This window comes from Macrotis lagotis, chromosome 5 (assembly GCF_037893015.1).
Source record: "Macrotis lagotis isolate mMagLag1 chromosome 5, bilby.v1.9.chrom.fasta, whole genome shotgun sequence".
In the NCBI taxonomy this organism is placed as follows: Eukaryota; Metazoa; Chordata; class Mammalia; order Peramelemorphia; family Peramelidae; genus Macrotis; species Macrotis lagotis.
Window position 1 is genome coordinate 79,901,626 of NC_133662.1, and position 22,441 is coordinate 79,924,066.

At 35.3% G+C, this 22,441-nt stretch overlaps 1 protein-coding gene across 3 annotated transcripts in view; it reads left to right on the forward strand.

Annotated features, from left to right (window-relative positions):
• SLC35A1 (solute carrier family 35 member A1) overlaps positions 1-22,441 on the forward strand; it is a 48,749-nt gene that overhangs the window by 14,961 nt on the left and 11,347 nt on the right. For all 3 annotated transcript variants that reach the window (XM_074187126.1, XM_074187128.1, XM_074187127.1), the window contains 2 exons: positions 20,764-20,923; positions 21,138-21,290. In XM_074187126.1, the coding sequence (XP_074043227.1) occupies positions 20,764-20,923; positions 21,138-21,290 (313 nt within the window). The remainder of the gene's footprint in view (positions 1-20,763; positions 20,924-21,137; positions 21,291-22,441) is intronic.

Here is a 22,441-nt window from a genome sequence, read left to right on the forward strand (position 1 = left end):
ATTACTGTCTACATTTAGTGACAATTATGATTTAAATAAATTATTTTGTGATTACCATAGACAGGAAAGAAAGGCCATATAGATAGAATTTATGAATTATAATGAAGTTTACTGAAGGATGATCTTTGTAACAACAGTCTAGGAAACATGGAGATGAGATGATATTTCTCTGGACTGTGTCTTGTGTTGGGTCTCTACTAGTTCTCTGAACAAATGTCAGAGAGTGGGTGTAGAGGAAGAAAGCTCTAGGACCTTGTTAACATCCCCAGGAGTCAGCACCCTTGTGATAGCTCCTGTAGTGGTAGTTGATATGGGAGAGAAAGTTGCTTTTAGGTACTATTTCATATACACATATATGAAATAGTACCTAAAAGTTAGCAACTTTATATATGATATAATAAATAATATATATTCATATAAATGTATTTGCATTTATTATTATATTTGTATTATAAATATATATTTATAATATAAAGGGAGTTGATCAGAGGACCCCTGAAGTGCAGCCTCATTGGTGAAATCAAAGAATGTAAGAGAACAGTTAACAAAAGACAATAAAGTATTTAGATCTTGAAGCATAAAGAAGTTCAAAAACTGATTGCATCAGTCAAGCTTGTGGATCTGGACAGTGAGCCATTGGCTCTAAAGAATCAGCTGTTTGCCTGTAAAAGTCAGGAGAGAAATTCTAAAGCTATCAGTCAAGGCAACTCCCAGGAGAGAAAGGAGTCAACTATGGAATAAAAAAAGAACTAACCTTAGAAATCAGGAGTTGAGCTGCAAAGAGGAGGTCAGGGAGCCAAGGGGGAAAGGAGAATGTGTAGCTCTCTCTGCAAAGATGGGAGTTGCCTTGGTCATATGTTTTCTACCTCTCTATCAGAGTACAGATAGTTCTTGCATTATATAAACCAGAGGTAGTTGCCCTGCCTGGGGACTTAGCCTGTGAATGAGTTGGAAGTAGCTCAGAGGACTGGCTGTATGATTTTTCTACATTCCTTGTAGTGATTGATTAAATGAGAAAGTGGGAATGGGAACAGAGGGCTTGTTCTTATCTTTGCATAGAATGAAAAAAATCTTATTGTAAAAAGATTGCTTTACTTGGAATGAACTGAGAATTATCACAATTTTGAAAATTGATCTTCCCAACAAATTTAGGGATTTAAGGTAAAAATAGTGAAATTCCAAAAAACTCCAGAGTATCTTAAAGATCTGGGTTTTGGGAGTGGTGGTGGTGGTATCTCTAATTGACTTTTCCTTTGTCAAGGAAAATGACTTGGAGACTTCCTCTTCAAGGGACATTAATGAAATGGTTTATAATGAGGAGTTTATAATTTGTTCCCTTGGAATTATGCAAATTAATGCTGACTTCAGTAGAGGGAAGGAATTTTATAATGATTTTGATCTTAAGAAGAAAAGGCCTTAACTAATTTAGCAAGGTAGGAATGTGTATTTTCTCTAGGAAGCAATATCAGTTCATTTATGCTTATAGTAAGGTTGGTGCTTGTACATAGGGGGAAAATACTAAAATAGCTAATGAAGTCTTATAATAAATATAAAATAACCAGGAATCTAGAACTACAGTTAGCCAGATCTGATGGAATTGAATGTATTATAGCAATGGAATTTTGTTGGCCCTACCACTCCATGTGGTGAGATCCAAAAGGCAATTAAAGATAAGTTTGCAGTTCCATGTTGAGACTGAAACTGAATATATAGATTTGTGAGACATCCTTATACAGGCAATTATCAAAGCTGTGGGGGTGGATGAAATTACTAAGCAGACAGAGTAGAGATAGGAGGATACCTGAGGATAGGAACCATTTGTTATGCTTCTCTGGAATCTCCCACAGAGCTTAGCACAAAATTTTGTATACAGAATCTCATATAAATATTCATTAAATAAAGGCAATTATATTTTTGCTTACTCCTTTGTTGTAGGATGAGAAGGGGGAAATCAATGAATTGCTGCTTTATTCTGTAATAAAATAATAAATTGCCTTGATCTGAAGCTCTCATCTCTTGATTTTTTGTGTTGCCATTGAGTATCTTGGGAAAACCCTCTAAAATTTGGCACCTCACATAAGTCAGTGGTCACAGCATTTATCCACAGCATATGACAAGGACTATGGTACTGATCCTTTAATACTAATATTGACATTTATATTTCAATTTGAGGTTTGTGAAGTAAGTGCTTTCATATTTTATTTCATTTGAGTCTCATGATCTTGTGAAGAAAGGTATTAATGGTATTCTCATTTTATAATTGAGGATAAGTGATCTTTATCATGCTGAGTCACCTAGTGAGTGTCAGAGGTAGAACTTCTGGCTCCCAAACTGAGCATTCCTCCACTTGACCTTTTGAACTACAGGATGAGGTTACAGTCAGATCACTATTCAAAGCAAATTTGTTCAGACCTACTTGATTTGGAGAGATGGGCTGCCCACTAATCTGAACTAGGTTCAAAGATTCTTGGAGTTGGACAGATATCTTATAGAACATGGAAGAGGAGACTGTCTTGAAATCTAGTGATTTGTTCCAGTCCTATGGCCAGAAGTGCCAGAACTGGATCCTGAATTGCTATCTTCAGTCTCTGTTCAGTGATTTTTTTCCCCAGTATGCTTTTATTTTGGAAGGAGCATTAATCAGATTTTACATATTCCCTATATAAATTGCAGCAGAATGTTGATTTGCCATGTAGATTTTCCAGCCTCACAGGTAACATAAAATATTAGTGTCTACTATATATGACACAATCATTAGATAGATGTATGTAAATAAACATATATAGGTGTATGCATACCCTATATGGTGGACAATAATATTTAATGTGTGCATATGTGTGTCTTTATCTTCTACATTATTGAAACACTAAAAATTAATTTTAAAATTAATTTTCTTATGACTTGATAGTATAGAGACTATACCTTCTCATGTTCTATAGATTGATGAAACCTTATAGATAGTAATGATTAATGACAGTTATTAGCAGAACATTAAGAATATTTTATAGGGAAGCTAGGTGGCACAATGGATAGAGCACCGGCCCTGGAGTCAGGAGTACCTGAGTTCAAATGCTGCCTCAGACACTTAATAATTATCTAGCTGTGTGGCCTTGGGCAAGCCACTTAACCCCATTGCCTTGCAAAAACCTAAAAGTAAAAAGTATTTTTTATATTTTATTGATTTCAAGTATTTTAAAAAACATTTGACCACATCCCACAAAGTCTCAATTTACTTTTATTCATTTTTTCAAATTTCAGAAAGTTAGAACAAAAATTAGAGCCTTTACAAAAGATTACAGTTGTCTCTCCTTTTTTAATTGAATTCTAGAATGAAAGGAAAAAAAACAACTTTTTTGAATATATATATATCAGCCTTAAGAATATTTCAAAAATGAATATGAAATTATATTTGTGATAGACCTTTCTCTTGTCTTGATACTTATTTAGCTCTCTCCTTTCTTACTGAGTATATATACAATCAGATGGATGCCATGATAAATAGTAACTTGTAAAAATAAATTTCACATTATCTGTGGCATTAGAAGAAAGAGGAAACTATATATATATATATAAAACAAAACTCCATAAATAAATAACCTAAAACATTTTAAACTTTAGTGACCACTATCTACTCCAAACAAATGCTTTATATAAAAATTTTGGAATAATTGATGTTTCACTTCTTCTCAAATCTCCTAAGTAAAATATCTCAAATTAAAAAATGGCAGGAGAGAAAGCACAGAGTGAATAAATACATTAGAGAATTATAGATATTTGAGAGATTACTTTATTAATCCACAAGGAGCATGGGATTCTGAAGTGATCAGAATAATTTTTTCATTTAAGTGGATAAAAGATGAAATGTATATTTTAATATCTGTGCTTCAATACACCCAAAAGCACATATGACTTTTATAATCCACTTCCTGCTACGTGTGAGTTTATATAACTTTTGTAGATCCTGAGCACAGCAAATAATACAGAGGTTGTGATTGTTCTAAAACTACGTGACCTGGATAATTACTTCCTCTTCTGCATGCAAGAATTATCAGAAATGACAAATAGAAATTTAAATGGTCTGTTTTGATAGCTGTAGCATGATTAGAAAAGTAGCTATCAACTTATTTTTCAATTACCTTGATTAATTATAGTTTAAAATAACTTATTTTGAGAATGCTTTATTATTGCATTTTAATTTTTTATGCCATATTCATTTTACATAATTCTCCCTTTCCCAATAATACCCTAACAGTTTTTTTTTGGTCTTAGATCTGAGATTTCATTTGTGATTTGAGGAACTCCTGGTGTGGACACTCCTTCCACTGGTGCAGGTTGACAATCCTGCCAACAATGCAAATATCAGCCCTTCTTGTCCCTACCCATGTTTTATGATTCTCGTCCATATTTTCTTCCTAAGGGATTTCATATAATATATTGTGTGGGAAATAGTGGTTCTCAAACTTTTTGGTCTCAGGACCCCTTTACACTCTTAAAAATTATTGAGGATCTCCAAAGAACTTTTGTTTATGTATGCTATAGCTTTAATATCTTAGAAATTAAAGCAGATAAACTTTGAAATGTTTATTAAAATTCACTTAAATAATAAATGTATTATATGTTAACAAATAATATTTTGTGAAAGATAACTTTTCCAAACCAAAAAAAATCAGAAGAATGACATTTCATATATTTGCTTATCTCTTTCATGATGGGCTTAAAAGATTTCAGCTAGATTCTCATATCTGCTTTTTTTTTTAAATAAAATTATTTATTTTTCTAGCTACATGCAAAGATAGTTTTCAGCATTATTTTTTTTTTAGGTTTTTTTGCAAGGCAATAGGGCTTGCCCAAGGCCACACAGCTAGGTAATTATTAAGTGTCTGAGGCCGAATTTGAACTCAGGTACTCCTGACCCCAGGGCTGGTGCTCTATCCATTGCACCATCTAGCTGTCCCAGCATTCATTTTTTTTTTATAAGACTTAAGTTCCACATTTTTTCTCCTTACCTCCCCCTTCTCCTTGACACTGAGTTAAATCAGATATAGGTTATATGTGTACAACCATGTTAACCAATTTTCTGTATTAGTCATGTTTTGAAAAAAGAATCAGATCTAAAGGGGGGGCGACCAAGAGGAGGAAAAAACATAAAAAAATTTTAAAAATTGAAATTAATAAGCTTTGTTCTGTATTCAGACTCTACAATTCCTTCTCTGGATGTGGATGGTATTTTTCTATCAAAAGCCCTTTAGAATTGCTTTTGACTATTAAAAAGTTGATGAGAACTAAGTCCATCCTAATTGATCATCATACACTTCACTCAGCATCAGCTCATGCAGGTCTTTCCAGACTTTACTGAAGTCCCACCACTTATTTCTTTTTTATTTTTTTAAATTTTGTTTAAGACAATGGAGTTAAGTGACTTGTCCAAGGTCATACAGCTAGGCAATTATTAAGTGTTTGAGATTGTATTTGAATTCAGTTCCTCCTGACTCCAGGACTGGTGCTTTATTCATTGCTCTACCTAGCTGCCCCCCCCCCCCCTTATTTTTTTACAGAATGTGCTCCTTCACATAATTGACCATTCCCCAAATACCCATCTGAATAACAGATTTTTTTAGGTGTTCTTTAAGGTAGAAAAGATGTCTGTGGGGAAAAAAATGACTAGTTCAGCTCACAACTCAAACAATTGTACGAGGGTTTTTCCTTGGAGTAGCCATTATACTTTGGTATGCAACTGAAATTCTATTTTGCATACTTTCATTTCATCACATAGAATATTAAAAAGATGTGTACTCCAGGGCTTAAGATTGACAAAATTACTAATTTATATTTCTTTTTCAAGAGCATTTTAAAGTAAAACTGGCATTATTTAAAACTTCCAAGTACTACATGACAATAAAGATAATAATTTGGTGCCACTGCTTTTTGTTCTAGCACTAGAACAGTGCTAGCACTTTATGCATCATTTCATTTTCATCATTAGTGCAAATGTCAACTGAGTTATTCTATAAACGATCAGATTCGAAAAGTTATCCATTTTATATTTCAGCACTACTTGTGTTGTCATGCATTTACATAAAAGAAACTATTCAATCATTAGTACTAATAATGGATGAACATAAACAACAGAGCAAGTCTTAATTTGTCTGTAGATACATTCTTGTATAAAATAAAAGTATAATTCTCCAGATGAGATGTTAACTCAGTCTCTGTCTTTGCAGCTTTTTAAAAAAATTTTCAGATCATATAACCTATGATGATATGACATATAACCTTCCAACAAATGGACTGAGTAATATCTTCAGTGGCATTCTAGCTATTAAATATTAGTGCTACTTAATTTCTTTCTAATATTTGGAACATAGATAGAAATTGTAATTTTTTTACCTCATTGTGGATTGTCATATATATATATATCCCATTTGATACTGTTGAACTTTGTATTCTTTATCCACTAGATTTTACTCAATTCTTATGAGTGGTTATGGATATCATTTAGGAGAATCTGTAATATTTCAAATTTTGATGCAATTGGCATCATCTCTGCAAACAAGATGTATAAGGAATTCCTCTTCATTGAATGTTTTCCATTATAATGGCATTCTTCTTTTATGAACATACATACTTCGCTTGATATTAATAATCAGAGAGCTCTCACATAACTATACATGACTTTTACATTTTTCAAGAGACTTCATGATTTTGGCATATTCATGGTGGACATGAGTTGTTAATGTATTTTGCACCATATAATAAATTACTTTTTTATATTCAGTAAACACAATGGGATCTTATATTAGTAGAATTTCATTTGGAAAAGCCTAACCATGCCTTTTCCATATCTTCATCAAAAATGCCATTGATATGTGTATAGATCATCCTCATAAAAATTTTGTATAGGTTGGAATTTTATTAGTTTTAATATTCTCTTGTTTGCCTTTTTTCAAAATAAGGCATGAGATTTTTCCAATTATTTCCTATCTTTGTGCCTCAAAATAGTGTTTTATTTGGTGGAGATTTCCTCTCTATATAGTTGATACATACATACATACACACACATATATATATATATATATACACACACACATATATATCATGTAGCGCATTTGGAACTGTGATAGTAGAACCTGCATGAAGTGAGTTCGCTGCCAATCATGGAGAAATTTGTTATGAAAATCTTCATATTTCTTTTCCATTTTTTGTTTGTTTTCCTTCCAGTTCCATTCTTAAGTACCCATGAAAAGATTTTAGTTAATTGGGTCTTTTATCAAGCTTTCTGTAAACTTCTTTTCCCTTACTACCACTTTGGTAGTATTTTGTGAGAAAATACTATGTATAATTTCCTACAATCCTCTGAAGGATTAGAAATGAGTTTATGTTTTAAACTAATGTTTCCACTAACTGTTATATTTCTCTGCCTAGCAGAAGAGAGCTGGTATTTTCTTTTTTTTGAATTTTTTTGGTTTTATTTAATATTCTCATTTTGTACAAATGTTTTTTTATACATTAATAAAATATTCTTGTTTAAGAGTAAACAAAATACCCCTCCCCCAAAAAATATAGACTCGCTTGAGCGATAAAGTGAAGGGGAAAGAAAAAAATTAAAATTAAAAAATAATAGTAATAATTGTAGGCATGGCCAGGTGGCGCAGTGGATGGAGCACCAGCCCTGGAGCCAGGAGCACCTGAACCCAAATCTGGCCCCATACACCCAACCATCACCTAGCTGTGTGAGATGCAAGCCACCCCAACCCCACTGCCCTGCAAAAACCAAAAAAAAAAGAAAAAAAAAGACCCAAAATAAAATAAAATAAAATAGTAATAATAGTAGGGACAGCCCGATGGCGGACAGAGCATTTGCCCTTGAGCCAGGAGCACTTGGGTCCAAATCTGGCCTCAGACACCCAACGATCACCCCGCTATGCGGCCCCAGGCAGGCCACCCAGCCCCATTTGCCCTTCAGCCCCACCCTCCAAAATAATAATAATAATAAATGTGCTTCAGTCTGTGTTCCAACACCACGAGCTCTGTCATGGGTGGATCGCATTCTTTATGATAAATCCATCACAAAAGTTACTTCCATATTTTTCCACCATTGCCATTGCTGATCGCAACTCCCTCCTTTCATATTTCTCCACTACCATGTACTATATTTTCTCTCCTTTCACTCTGACTCTGCTGTGGGGTAGCTGAGTGGTGCAGCAGACAGATCCCTGGCCCTGGGGCCAAGAGGCCCCAAGGTCCCATACCACCCCTTAGGCCCAGCATCCACCTGGCCCTATGGTCCTGGACAGGCCATCCAATCCCAGCCCCTTGCATGAAGTAAAAAAGAAAATGTGTTATAACACATCTGACCACTCTCCCCCCATGGTCCATCCTCTCCTCCATCACTCACATTCCCCCCTTTCCCCCGTTCCCCCCTTCTCTCCTTACTCCAGATGCCTATACCCCATTGAGTATATATGCTGTTTCCTCTCCTAGCCACCTCTGATGAGAACAAAGATTCCCTCATTCTCTCTCGCGTTCCCCCCTTCCATATCATTGCAGTAGCTCATTGTAATAAAGAAAAATATTATTATAGGAAATATCTTGGCCTATTCCCCTTCTCCTTTTTCTTTCTCCCATTACATTTCCCTTTTTTCTATTTTCTCCATTTTTACACCACATTTTATCTTCAAATTCAGCTTTCCTCCTTCTACTTGCTCTGTTAATTGAGAAGGTTCATATGAGTATTATCAGTGTCAATTTTCTATACAGGAATACATGCAGTTCATCATCATTAAGTCCCTCATATTTTCCCCTTCTCCTCCAATCTCTATACTTCACCCGAGTCCTGTATCTGAAGATCAAACCTTCTGTTCAGCTCTGGCCATTCCAACAGGAACATTTGAAATTCCCCATGTTCATTGAAAGTCTATCTTTTTCCCTGGAAGAGGACATTCAGCCTTTCTGGGCATTTGATTCTCGGTTGAATTCTAAGCTTTTTGCCTTCTGGAATATTATATTTCAAGCCCTATGAGCTTTTAATGTAGTTGCTGCTAAGTCCTGTGAGATCCTGATTGCAGCTCCATGATATTTGAACTGTGTTCTTCTGCATGCTTGTAATATTTTCTCTTTGATTTGGGAGTTCTGGAACTTGGCTGTAATATTCCTGGGGGTTGTTTTTTTTTGGATCTCTTTCTTGGGGGATTGGTGGATTCTCTCCATTTCTATTTTGCTCTCTGCTTCTAGGATATCAGGGCAATTTTCCTGTAGTATTTCTTTGTAAATGATGTCAAGGCTCTTTTCCTGATCATGACTTTCAGGTATTCCAATAATTTTTAAATTATCTTTCCTAAGTCTGTTTTCCATATCAGTTGTTTTTTTCAGTGAGATGTTTCACATTTTCTTCTAATTTTTCATTCTTTTGGTTTTGAAGTATTGAGTCCTATTAAGTTCAGCAATCTCCTTGATTTCTATTCTTTCTCTGAAGGATTCGTTTTTCCTCAGAGAGCTTTCTTATCTCTTTTTCCATCTGGCCAGTTCTGCTTTTTAAAGCATTCTTCTCCTCAATAACTTTTTGAACTGTTTTATCCATTTGACCTAAGCTGGTTTTCAGCATACTATTTTCTTCAGCATTTTTTTGGATTTCCTTGACTAAGCTGCTGACTCCATTTTCATGTTTTGCCTGCATCTCTCTCCTTTCTTTGCCTAGTTTTTCTTCTGTCTCCATTTGATTTTCAAAGTCTTTTTTGAGCTCTGTCAAAGCCTGAGCCCAATTTCTGTTTTTTTTTTTTTTTTTTTTTTGGAGTCTTTAGATGAGCTTTTGCTTCCTCATCTTCAGATTGAGTGTTTTGATCCTTCTTGGGCTCACAGGCAAAGTATTTCTCAATGGTGTTCTTTTTTCTCTGCTTACTCATTTTCCCAGCTTAAGCCTGGCTTTGGGACACTCCCACAAGGGTCTCAGTGTGTGAGGCTCTGTCCTCCCTCCTGGTCTGTGAATTACCATATGTACCGCCCACTGCCATGGGGCTGAGGTGGGGGGGGCTGCTGTTCTATGGGGGGGCCTAGACTGGGATCAGGATCTGAATGTGGTCAGAGCCCCAGAGTCCTGTTCCAGGGGCAGAGGACATAGTTCAGCAGTCTCTCTTCACTCTGCTCCCAAGGTTCAATGGGCTCATCCACCTGCTTCTGGTTCCTGGATCTGGGCTGCCCTGGCCAAGCTGCTCGCTGTGTGCCCTGAAGGCTGGCCTTCACATGCTCGCTCTGGTAGGGGTCCCCCACTGTTCCCCCAAGTTGTGTCTGTTGCTCTCTGGAGTGTAGCTCAGGAAACTCCCCCGCTGCTGTGAGCTGTGGCTCCCAGTGCCCTGGGGCTGCCTCCAGGAGGCTGAAGTTCTTTTGCTTTGGCAGGCCGCCCCTCCAGCCCCGGGGAACAGAGCCAGTCTGCTCTTTTCCAGGTTACCTTGAGTAGGAGAATTGCTTCACTGGGTCCCTCTGTGGGTTCTGTCTCTTGAAAGTTTAGTTAGAGTCCTTAGTTTATAAGTTTTGTGAGAGAGCGCCTAAGAGACGATCCTCTCTTTTTGCCATTTTGGCTCTGCCCCAAGAGCTGGTATTTTCTGACCGAGATAGTTTTATTTATTTATTTTTTTGTATCTCCTTATTTTGACAATTTATTTATGCCAGGTTAGTTTCCTTTAGAAAAAGTGATCAAATGTCAGTGTTCAGTCTTTTATCAATTTCTGGATTTTAGCTTCAAAAGCTTTTTTAGCTGAGTTTGAAATTGCCTTAGTTTTCCCTTATAATTTCCATATTTTTATTCTAATTTGTTATTCATTTTGTTTTCTATCCTGTTAAGTAAGAGGGTTTTTTTTAATACCTAGATATGATTGAGGAATGATATCTAATTGATATCTGATTTCATTTTTTTTCCTAGTTGCTAAATTTTTGGACTTTTCCATGTTCAGTGCTTCATGCCACTTCTCAAAGAAAGTATTTTTGATCTGTATTGGTGAGAAGCTTCTGTGTAGTATGTAGTCTTTACCACTTCTTGTTGATTATGCCTGAACCATATCTTCTGACATTTTTTGCTGACCCCTCATACTCACTTTTCAACATCAACATCACCCAGATGGGCAGGGGTGAGGCAAGGCAATTAGGATTAAGTGATTTGCCCAGAGTGTCCCATTTAGTGTCAAGTGTTGAAGACCAGATTTTTCTCCAATTTTCTTGAGTTCAGTGCCAGTGCTTTTATCTGCTGAGCTGATTAGCTGCTCCAACACTCAGTATTAAAATATTTGCGAACAATGCAATACAAGATGACCAAGCATCCCTCAAAGTGATATTATTGCCTTTAGACACAGTGATAAATCCAATTTGACCAATTTCTTTAAATTCCACCTAAAGAAGAAACATCATCCATCATTTAACTGCAACTCTCTTCTAGTTTCTTTTATTAGAAGCTTTGTAAATATAGATTTCTTTTAGTATTATGTTCATTTGTCTTTCACTAGACAAAGATCTCACATTTGTAGTACCAACAGCTAAGTTGATGTTGCCAGTCATACTAAAAACTGATTAATACCTTCTGAACAATCACTGAAAAAGCAGTACCCGGATCCATTTTGTGTATTTGCATATTTGTTTTATGGATAGCCATAAGTTTGTAAAAAAAAAAATTTTAAAGCATTTGACATTTTTATACAAGTTTATACTCTAGATAGATTCTTTGATATTTTAGGGGAATTTGGGATGGTAGTTAACAAATTATTCTGTATGCTTAAGATCTTTCCTGTTTTTCCACTTATTATATTACTAATTAGAAATACTTTGATCATGGACTAATCTAACTTAATGCATAATCTTTTCCTGTGTTAGAAATAAGAAGGGACTGTTTAACTTGTTTTATACTTAAGAAAAAGAGATCTATTGTTAGGTGTAAACTTGCAAAACTGGAAAATTGTTTTTACAAGATATCCAAAGCTGTCTTATTCATGAATTATACTGTCTTCAAAGGAATGGGAATCTTTTCTCATATAGGCACCTGCTCCCCATGGAGATTGTTGCTTGTGTGTGTGTGTGTGTGTGTGTGTGTGTGTGTGTAAAGATAGGTGTGTTATCTGTCTATCTATCTATTGTCCTTATCTTATTAAGAGATCTTCCTTAATTCTATAATCTCATACCAAACTTTTCTACTCCTTATTCTAGGATTGTAGTGTTGACTGTACCTTTGAAGCCTCTTTCCCTTTGCGTCCTCCTGACTTTACCAACCCCCCCCCCCCTACTGTCCTGACATTGCTCCTTAATGTGTTTAACTATTTAAATGTTATCATATTTGTTGACACTTTGGGATCCATTACCCTATGAGTATCTATATTCTGAAGAACTTTGAGAAACTTGATTGGCCACCACAGTGTTCTTTTATTTGTGCCATGACAGCTTTTTTGACATATACTTGATGAGTAGAATTAAGTGAATTAACACCAGGATCAAATATAAATTATAATGAACTGGTAAGCTGCTGAGACATTCATTGAGTTCTAATATAAAAAAGAGGATAAATTCTTAAAAATGCTCTGCTTGACTTCATCCCCCCCCCCCCATTTATATATGCATACAAATGGATTCCTCTTTTTTCCCCCCCAGGGTCACACAGCTAGGTAATTGTTAAAGTACAGCTAAGGCTGAATTTGACCTCAGGCCCACCTGACTCTAGAGCTGATACTCTTATCTACTGTGCCACCTAGCTGCCTCCCCTTCCTTTTTATTATTGTTTTTGAATTTTACAATTTTCCCCTGATCTTGCTTCCCTCCCCCCACAGAAGGCCGTCTGATAGTTTTTAACATTGTTGCCATGCTATACATTGAGAATTGAATGTTTTGAGAGAGAAATCATATCCTTAAGGAAAAAATAAAATATAAGAGATAGCACAATTACATAATAAGATAACTTTTTTTTTTAATTAAAGGTAATAGTCCTTGGTCTTTGTTCAAAGTCCACAGTTCTTTTTCTGGATACAGATGGTATTCTCCATTGCAGACAGTCTCAAATTGTCCCTGATTGTTGCACTGATGGAATGAGCAAGTCCATCAAGGCTGATCATCACCCCCATGTTGCTGTTAGGGTGTACAGTGTTTTTCTGGTTCTGCTCATCTCCCTCAGCATCAGTTCATGCAAATCCCTCCAGGCTTCCCTGAATTCCCATCCCTCCTGGTTTCTAATAGAACAATAATGTTCAATGACATACATATACCTCGGTTTGCTAAGCCATTCCCCAATTGATGGGACACTCACTCAATTTCCAATTCTTTGCCATCACAAACAGAACTGCTATGATTATATTTGTACAAGTGATGTTTTTACCCTTTTTCACGATCTCTTCAGGGTATAGACCCAGTAGTGGTATTGCTGGATCAAAGGGTATGCACATTGTTGTTGCCCTTTGGGTGTAGTTCCAAATTGCTCTCCAGAAAGGTTGGATGAGTTCACAGCTCCACCAACAATGTAATAGTATCCTAGATTTCCCACATCCCTTCCAGCATTGATCATTGTCATTTCTGGTCATATTGGCCAGTCTGACTCTCGCTTCATTTTCATTTTTTATTTTATTTTATTTTTTTTATTTTTTTGCCTGGAAAACTTTTTTTATTGTTGGTCAAAAAGCAGGGCAGCTGGACAGTTTAGATGATTCCAATCTTGTTGGCAAGATCTAAAGCATCATAGTCTGGAGTTAGCTGGACATAGGCCTTCTTCTCTCTATCAGGCAGGATCAGTGTTTTGACCTTTGCCACATTGATGTCATATACAGCTTCTTTACCATCTGCTTGATTTGGTGCTTGTTGGCCTTGATATCTACAATAAAGACTAGGGTGTTACTATCCTCAATCTTTTTCATAGCAGACTCAGTGGTCAAGGGGAACTTGATGATGGTGTAGTGATCAAGCTTGTTTCTCTGAGGGGCACTTTTCCAAGGTTATTTGGGCTGCCTTCAAAGCCTTAGTGTCTTGGGTCCTTTTGTGGCTATGGACACCCTTCAACACTGCCTTCTTGGTCTTCAAGGCCTTGGACTTGACTTCTGTCTTGGGGGGACAACCACTTCCTTCTTTGCCTTCAGTGCCATCTTGGGGGGGGGAATGTCTCCCTTTTTTTTTTTAAGGTTTTTTTTTTAAAAAGGAAGTGGGGTTAAGTGGCTTGCCCAAGGTCACACAGGTAATTATTAAGTGTCTGAGGCCAGATTTGAACTCAGGTACTCCTGATTCCAGGGCTGGTGCTCTATCCACTGTGCCACCTAGCCGCCCCCCTCTTCCTTTTTAAAGAGAGAATTCAGACAAATTTTGAAGAGCAAAGAAGGAAAACAGTTCTATCTGGACAGCTAGGTAGTGCAGCAGATAGAATACCAGGCCTGGAGCAAAAAAGATTCCTCTTCCTAAGTTCAAATTTGACCTCAGACACTTATTGACTGTGTGGTCCTTTCTGGGCAAGTCAACATTGTTTGCCTTAGTTTCCTCATTTGTAAAAAGAACTGGAAAAGAAAATGGCAAACCTCCCCATTATCTTTACCAAGAAAATAAAAGAGTAGGGCAAACCTGAATAACAGTAACAAATAAGCAAAGATTATCCATGCCCATTCAAGTGAATATTTAATACTCTGAAAATTGGTCCTCATTAAATTCTGTTATTAAGGGAAATCAAAGAAATTCCTTTATTAAAATTTCAGAGAAATTAGAAATGTTTAAGAAGAAATAAAGGCAACATTTTTCATCTGGAACATTTTTGTCTTTTGCTTAACTTGGCCAATTTTACCCTTCCTTTAAAAGTCCAGGCTCAAGTCCCATATTCTTCGTGAACTTTTCCTTGAAAAAATCTATCCCTCATTGAACTTCCCATTTCTTTTGTAATGCTTTTGGCTTGCTTCATATCATTACTTAATTAATTTCATATCAGTAGTCAAGTATTTGTAATCTTATATAGCATAGTAATTTTTTATGTATATTATGAATCCCTTAAAAGTAGATACTGTCTTATTTTTCTATAGCCAGAATAGGATTTAAAACAAAATTTAGCACATAGTAAGTATGCAAAAATCAAATATCCTTTTTTAAAAAAAATATTTCTCCAACTATATGCAACGGTAGCTTTCAACAATCATTTTTTTTGCAAGGTTTTCAGTTTTACATTTTTTCCTTCCCTCCTTCTTCCCCCTTGACAGAAAGCATTCTAATAAAGGCTATATATGTATAACCCTTCTAAACATAGATTAATATTAATCAAATTGTGAAAGAAGAACAAATCAAAACAAAAAAATTAGGGGAAAAAACATAAGACATCAAACAACTTTTACAAATTGAAGATAGTAGGGGTGGTTAGGTGGCTTTGCAAAAAAAAAACTAAAAAAACATTGAAGATAGTAGACTTTAAACTCCACAGTTCCTTCTCTGGATGTGGATGACTTTTTCCATCACAAGTCTTTTATTATTATACTGCTGAAATGAACAAGTCCATCATATTTCATCATCACCCGGTGTTGCTATTAGCATATACAATTTTCTTCTGGTTCTGCTCACTACTCAGCATCAATTCATGCTGTAGTATTTCCAGGCTTTTCTGAATTCCTTTCTCTCATGATTTCTTGTTGCATCACATTTATAAATTACAATTTTGTTTAGCCATTCCCCAATTGATGGACATCCCTTTAATTTCCAATTCTTTGCCACCATAAAAAAGAGCTGCTGTAAATATTTTTTGCAAATGTGGATTTTTTTACCCTTTTATGTGATCTCTTTGGGATACAGACCTAATAATGGTATTTGCTGATATGCAGTTTTTTGCCCATTGGGCATAATTCCAATTTGCTCTCCATAAAGGTTGGATGAGCTCTCAATGCCACCAACAATACATTAGAGTCCAGTTTTCCCACATTCCCTTTAACATTGATCATTTTCCTTTCTTAAAAAAAGTCATATTGATCAGTCTGATAGGTGTGAGGTGGTACCTCAGAATTGTTTTAATTTTCCTTTCTCTAATCAATAGTGATTTAGGGCATTTTTTCATAACTATACATATCTTTAATTTCTTTGACCATTTAATAATTGGGGAGTAATAAGTCAAATATTTTGCTCCATTGATGTTTTTCTTTGTCTGATCTTTATTCTCTTACTATATTATCTATTCATTGTCTACAAATTATTATCCCCAAGTATTTGAAACAAGGCACATTAATGTATTTTTTTGTATTTTTTTGTCTGCTATCTGCTGAAGTTATTCTCATGTAGCTCTTCCTCTCATGACAAATAATTCTGGAAAGATAAAATCTTGTATATATTTTTTAGATCAGTTTGATTCCAAATTTTGTAGTATAACCCCCCCCCCCCCGAAAAAAATAATGATGCTAGGTTGTACAGTGTTTAGAGCACTGAACTGGGAGTTATAAAGACAGGAATTAAAATTTTTTATTATATTTATTAGCAGTATTATCTTGAGTAAGTCACTTACCCACTTCATACCTTAGTTTCCTCATCTATAAAATAGGGAAAAGAAATGACTTCTGCCTCCCAGAGTTGTTATGAGGATAAAATGAGGTATTTGTAAAGCAGTTTGCAAACATTCCTTAAAAATTCTAGCAGTTATATAATTTGCTACAATAATGATTGTGATGCTTTCCTGCAATTTTCATTTTGTCTTTTGTTTTTATAGGACTATATTTTGGGGGATTGTATTTTATAGGACTGTATATTGACTTAAGAGAAATTTGATTTTAGGTTTGTGTTTTGCTTGTAAGTTGTAATTTTATTTTTAGTTTTCTGGAATCAGTGAACTACATTCAATAATTTGGTAACATAGATACCACATCAAGGTTACTAGAAGTAAAGGCAAATTGAAAATGTTGTGTTGTCATATTTGGTATGTAAAATAGGGACATGAATGTTTCTTTCATCAGAAAAGTCAGTTTTTAATACTTTTGCTTTCTTGTAAAAGACATTCATATTAAAACAAAAATAAAAGCTGAATGGATACCATTTGCTTTATATGTACTCTATTGCAAGGGTGGGGAAATTTTTTCTGCCAAGGACCATTAGAACATCATTTGAGGGCTATATTTGGTCAAACATTTAATTAATTCACCCCTAAAAAGCTCCTAGATTTGTTGAATTTCAAGTCCTGTTTATGGTTGCCTTGGCAATGCCAGATCAATACAGTTTGCAGACCAGAGGTTTCCTGCCCATGCTCTTTGGGGATTAAAAAAACCTGGTCATTTGTGCATCTCATATTATTGATTATATTCAGACCTAGGATATGATTCGGATTATATCCTAGGCTACTTTTTGGTTAAAGACTGATTAAGACTATTCACTGAAGGATTTCCATATTGGCTAAATGTATGTATTGTATTGAACCAACACAGCAAAGTAGATGGGTCTGCCTTGTATTTGTCAATTGTTATAACTTTTTTTTTCTTCCTGCTTCATGGATTCTCTGAGGTTTTTCTGAAAAACAGTTTGAAGCTATATCATTTGTAGATGTATTTTAAGTGAAGTAGGAGAGTTTTCTATTTTAGTTGAATTATTTATCATTTACATTTTGTCCATCCTAAAATAACTTTTGAAGAAGTTAGAAGTTATAATCAAATTTTTTTCAACTCCTCAATTTAATTTTTTTACCTTTTTAAAAATTTTGGAATCTAGGATTCCCTGTAGAGTTAACATGGAATCATAAATTTAGAGCTGGAAGGGACTTTGAATGGTCAATGACAATAACACTTTCATTTTAGAGATAAGGAGCCTGAGATCCTGTGTGACCTTGGGCAGGCCTCTGCCAGGAAGAACGAGGAATTGAATCCAGGGAACTATATTGCCTTACAAAGTTACAAATACATAATGGGAAGAGTATGTTGAAGCTGATAAAAGAGTAAATCAATAAATATTTACCTTGAAGTCTCTGCTAAGTACTTAGGGAAACAAAAAGAGACAAAAGACAGTCCCTGCTCTCAGGGAGTTTATAATCTAAATATGCAAACAAATATATGCAAAGCAAGCTACATAGAGGACCAATAGGAAGGCATTGGATTAAGAGGGCTTGAAAGGCTTCCTCTACAGGGTGGCATTTTATTTGGGATTTAAAAGAAACCAGAGAGGTCAGAAGATGGAATGGAGGAGAGTGTACAGGTATGGGGACAGCCCAAAAGGCTTTGAATGCCAAACAGAGTGTTTTGTATTTGCTCCTGAAGGTAGTAGGAAGCCATTAGAGTTTATTGAGTGGTGGGGTGGGGAGGGAGTAATGCCCCTTTTATGCCTTTTAAATGGGGGATGGATTGGGATGGGGAGAAACTTGAGGCAGATACATTCACCAACAGACATTAGCCTCAGCATGATGAAGTGAGGGTGGCCATCAGAGAGGTGGCAGTGTAAGAGGAGAGAAGGGGCATATTGGAATGATGCTGCTGACATCTATAAGCAAAACATTGGATTTGGGGAGTGAGAGCTAGCAAGGAATCCAAGATGATGCCTAGGTTTTAAGCTCTAGGGACTGAAAGGATGATGTTGCCTTTTACAATAATAAGGAAGGTAGGAAGTGGGGAGGGATTAAGGGGAAAGATAATGAGTTCTATTTTGAACATGGAACATGTTTGGGGTAGATTAGGTAGATTTGAGAATTGTCAGAATAGAGATAAAAGAAATAAAGTTTGAATATATGATGACAAGAATGAATTGTATTTAAAACCTCGTATTACTTATTTCTTTTAAAGTCAATAGATCTGAATTTGTGTCTGGTCTTGACATTTATTAACTATGTGATTTAACCAGTCACTTAAACCCCCTAAGTCTTTTTTTATTATGTTTGAAATGGGGATAGTACAATAATTCTTGCACTATACATTTAATTTGAACAAATATTTATTAAGCCCTTATTATGTGAAATAGGATTATTGTGAAAAAAGTTTCTACAACTTTTAAAGTGCTACATGTAAGTATGAATTATTAGGTAACATTCACTCTTGCCTTGTTCCAAGTGGTCCCTTTCTTCTTAATCTTCAAACTAATCTTATTCACTAATTTTTTGTTGCCAACACGTGTGTCCATGTTTATGAAACTTTCAGTTAAGCTTAACATCTTTTTCAGACTTTCATTCTGGCTTTTCACATGATCATTCACCTGAAACTTTTCTTTGAAGTTACCAATAGCTTTTTTGTGTGTGGGGGGAGGTTGCAAGGCAGTGTGATTAAGTGACTTGCTTAAGGTCACACAGCTAGGTAATTATTAAGTGTCTGAGGTCATATTTGAACTCAGGTCCTCCTGACTCCAGGGCCAGTTATCTGTCCACTCACTCTACCACCTCGCTGCCCCTACCAATAACATCTTAATTGCCAAATCTGATGGTCTTTTTTTTCAGACCTCATTCTTTTTGTTTAAACCTCTCTGCAGTTTGACACTGCTAACCACACTTTCCACCTGGATACTCTTCTCTTCATTGGTTGTTTTGTACTCAGTATTTTCTGGTTCTTCTCCTAGTCTGTATGAAGACTACTTAGTCTCCATTACAGGCTTATTAGCTATATCATGCTTCCTACCTGTAGGTCTTCCCTTTGGGTCTGAATACTTTTCTCTCTTAACATGTCTTCCATGAATCTCACTGCAGATGATTCCAAAGCTTTTAGTAACTCCATATTTGAATCCTTTTGAGTAAAATAAATCAACTTCATAAGTACAAATTTGAGGGGATGTGGCTAACAGCAGTTAATCTGAAAAAAGTATGTGAATTTGGTGGTTTGCAAGCTCAATATGAATTAACAGTATGCTGTGGCAGCCAAGAAGGCAAATATTTTTTAAGAAAACACCTGAGAGGGGCAGCTAGCTGCGCAGTGGATAGACCGGGGAATCAGGAGTACCTGAGTTCAAATTCGGCCTCAGACACTTAATAATTACCTAGCTGTGTGGCCTTGGCAAGCTAACCCCATTGCCTTGCAAAAACCTAAAAAAAAAATGCCTGAGACCTTCTACTAAGATTGAGAAAATGCCTTAGCCTTCTTGGCAGCATATTTATAAATTATCTCTATGTATATGATTTTCTGGAAAGAGTTTTGGTCTGTTAATTGAATTCATTTGTATTTTTTATTAGTTTCAAAGTTATATGGTATCATTTTCTGTTGTTCTCAAATCCTGTGTTCATTCTATTTATTTGGAGCTTACTGTCTCTATGCACCAAACACTTTATGCAAATTGACATTAATTTTTTGATATAAACTTCAAATAATCAAATATCTAATTCCAAACTTGTGTCTATAACATATAATTTATTTAAAAAAACAGTTAAATGAAGAGATGTTTTGAGAAAATATAGAATGTGAAAAAAGTGGTTAAAGTTTTAGCAGTTTGGACATATAATGTATTGGGGAACTAAAGGAGAGTGGGAGGTGATGTGGGTGAAATGCAAAAATGATTCATATTAATTTCTTAAGCAACTTTTCATCTTAGTATAGGACCATTCTCATAATGGAGATGAACTTCTGGAATTATCTTTGAATAAAAAGCATTTGATGCTGAACCATGATTATTATCTTTTTTTATATATTCCAAGAATAAAACTTGATATTGTTATTTTTACTCTTTGCTGTATTGCTGGAAGCCTCATTTACCTTCAGAGTTCTTTTCACTCTGAAATTATCTGACAGTTATTAAAATTGTTTGCTAAATTATATCAGAGAACCAGAAATGAACATATAGACTATGCTTAGCATGAGGGAAGCTATCCAGATTTGTTTAATGTCTTTTTTTTCTTTCCTTCTTTTGAAGAGAAACTGGTAGTGTGGGTAGATTCAAGACTTCTTTAAAAGAAAATGTCTTAGGAAGTCCAAGAGAACTGATGAAGTTGAGTGTACCATCTCTAGTATATGCTGTTCAGAACAACATGGCTTTCTTAGCTCTTAGTAATTTGGATGCAGCAGTATACCAGGTAAGTAGGCTTAATGAAAATAATAAAATTATCACATCACACAGGAATTAATTAAAATTCTTTTCACAATGAAGAGAGTTGAACTTAAGTGACTGTCTCTCTGAATAGTTCTGCATATGTTTTCTCAAAATGAAATTAGAAAATAAGATTCTTTGTGTTTTTATGCCATTAAGAAACTTATATTAACTCTCCATCCTATGTTTTTGTTTCCTAGGTTACCTACCAACTAAAGATTCCCTGTACTGCTTTATGTACTGTTTTAATGTTAAATCGATCCCTCAGTAAATTACAGTGGATTTCAGTTTTTATGTTGTGTGCTGGAGTCACACTTGTTCAGTGGAAACCCGCTCAAGCTACCAAAGTATTGGTAAGGAATATCACATATAGCAGACTGCTAATTGCAGAATGTCTTAAATCCACATTTTTATAACCTTATTAAAGAAGGCTCATTTCACAGAAAAACTTGAGTATGCCATTATAAAAGAAAGGTAATTTTAATTTAAGATTTTTTTATGACCCCAAAATTTCAAAGATAGGTTTAAAAAAAACAAAAAGGCAAGTTGTTAACCTGTCCACATTATCATTGATATTTTTTTTTTAGATTTTTGCAAGGCAATGGGGTTAACTTGCCCAAGGCCACACAGCTAGGTAATTATTAAGTGCCTGAGGCCGGATTTGAACTCAGGTACTCCTGACTCCAGGGCCAGTGCTCTATCCACTGCGCCACCTAGCCTCCCCTTATCATTGATATTTTTTAAATTTTTTTTAAAGATTTTATTTTGAGTTTTACTATTTTCCCCCAATCTCACTTCCCTCCCCCCCAGAAAGCAATTTATCAGTCTTTACATTGTTTCCATGTTGTACATTGATCCAAATTGAGTGTGATTAGAGAGAAATCATATCCTTAAAGAAGAAACATAAAGTATAAGAGATAACAAGATCAGATAATAAGATAGCAGTTTTTTTTTTTTCTAAATTAAAGGGAATAGTCTTTGAACTTTGTTCAAACTCCACGGTTCTTTCTCTGGATACAGATGGTATTCTCCATTGCAGACAGACCCAAATTGTCCCTGGTTGTTGCACTGATGGAATGAGCAAATCCATCAAGATTAATCATCGCCCCCATGTTGCTGTTAGGGTGTACAGTGTTTTTCTGGTTCTGCTCATCTATCATTGATACTTTTTGAACCTTACTATTGTCTTTTTTTTTTACTACTAATAAGTAATCAGTTTTTTACTACTAATAAGTAATCAGACCCTTTCTGTTTTTTTTTTCAATGTTTCTAGCAACAAGGAAAGGTCTCAAAAAGTTTGAGTCTCCCACATCTGAAAGGATCAGAGATGTAGGGGGAGTTAGCAGCACTGACCACCAATTAAAGTTAAATTAAAGAGACCTAATAATTGAAGGAGCTAAATACTTTTCTGGGCCAGTTTTACTCTTCTTACTGATTAGCATTAAACACTAAAATTTTTATTCAAATTTGAATAGCCATCTGGGAGACATAAGTGCATCAATAA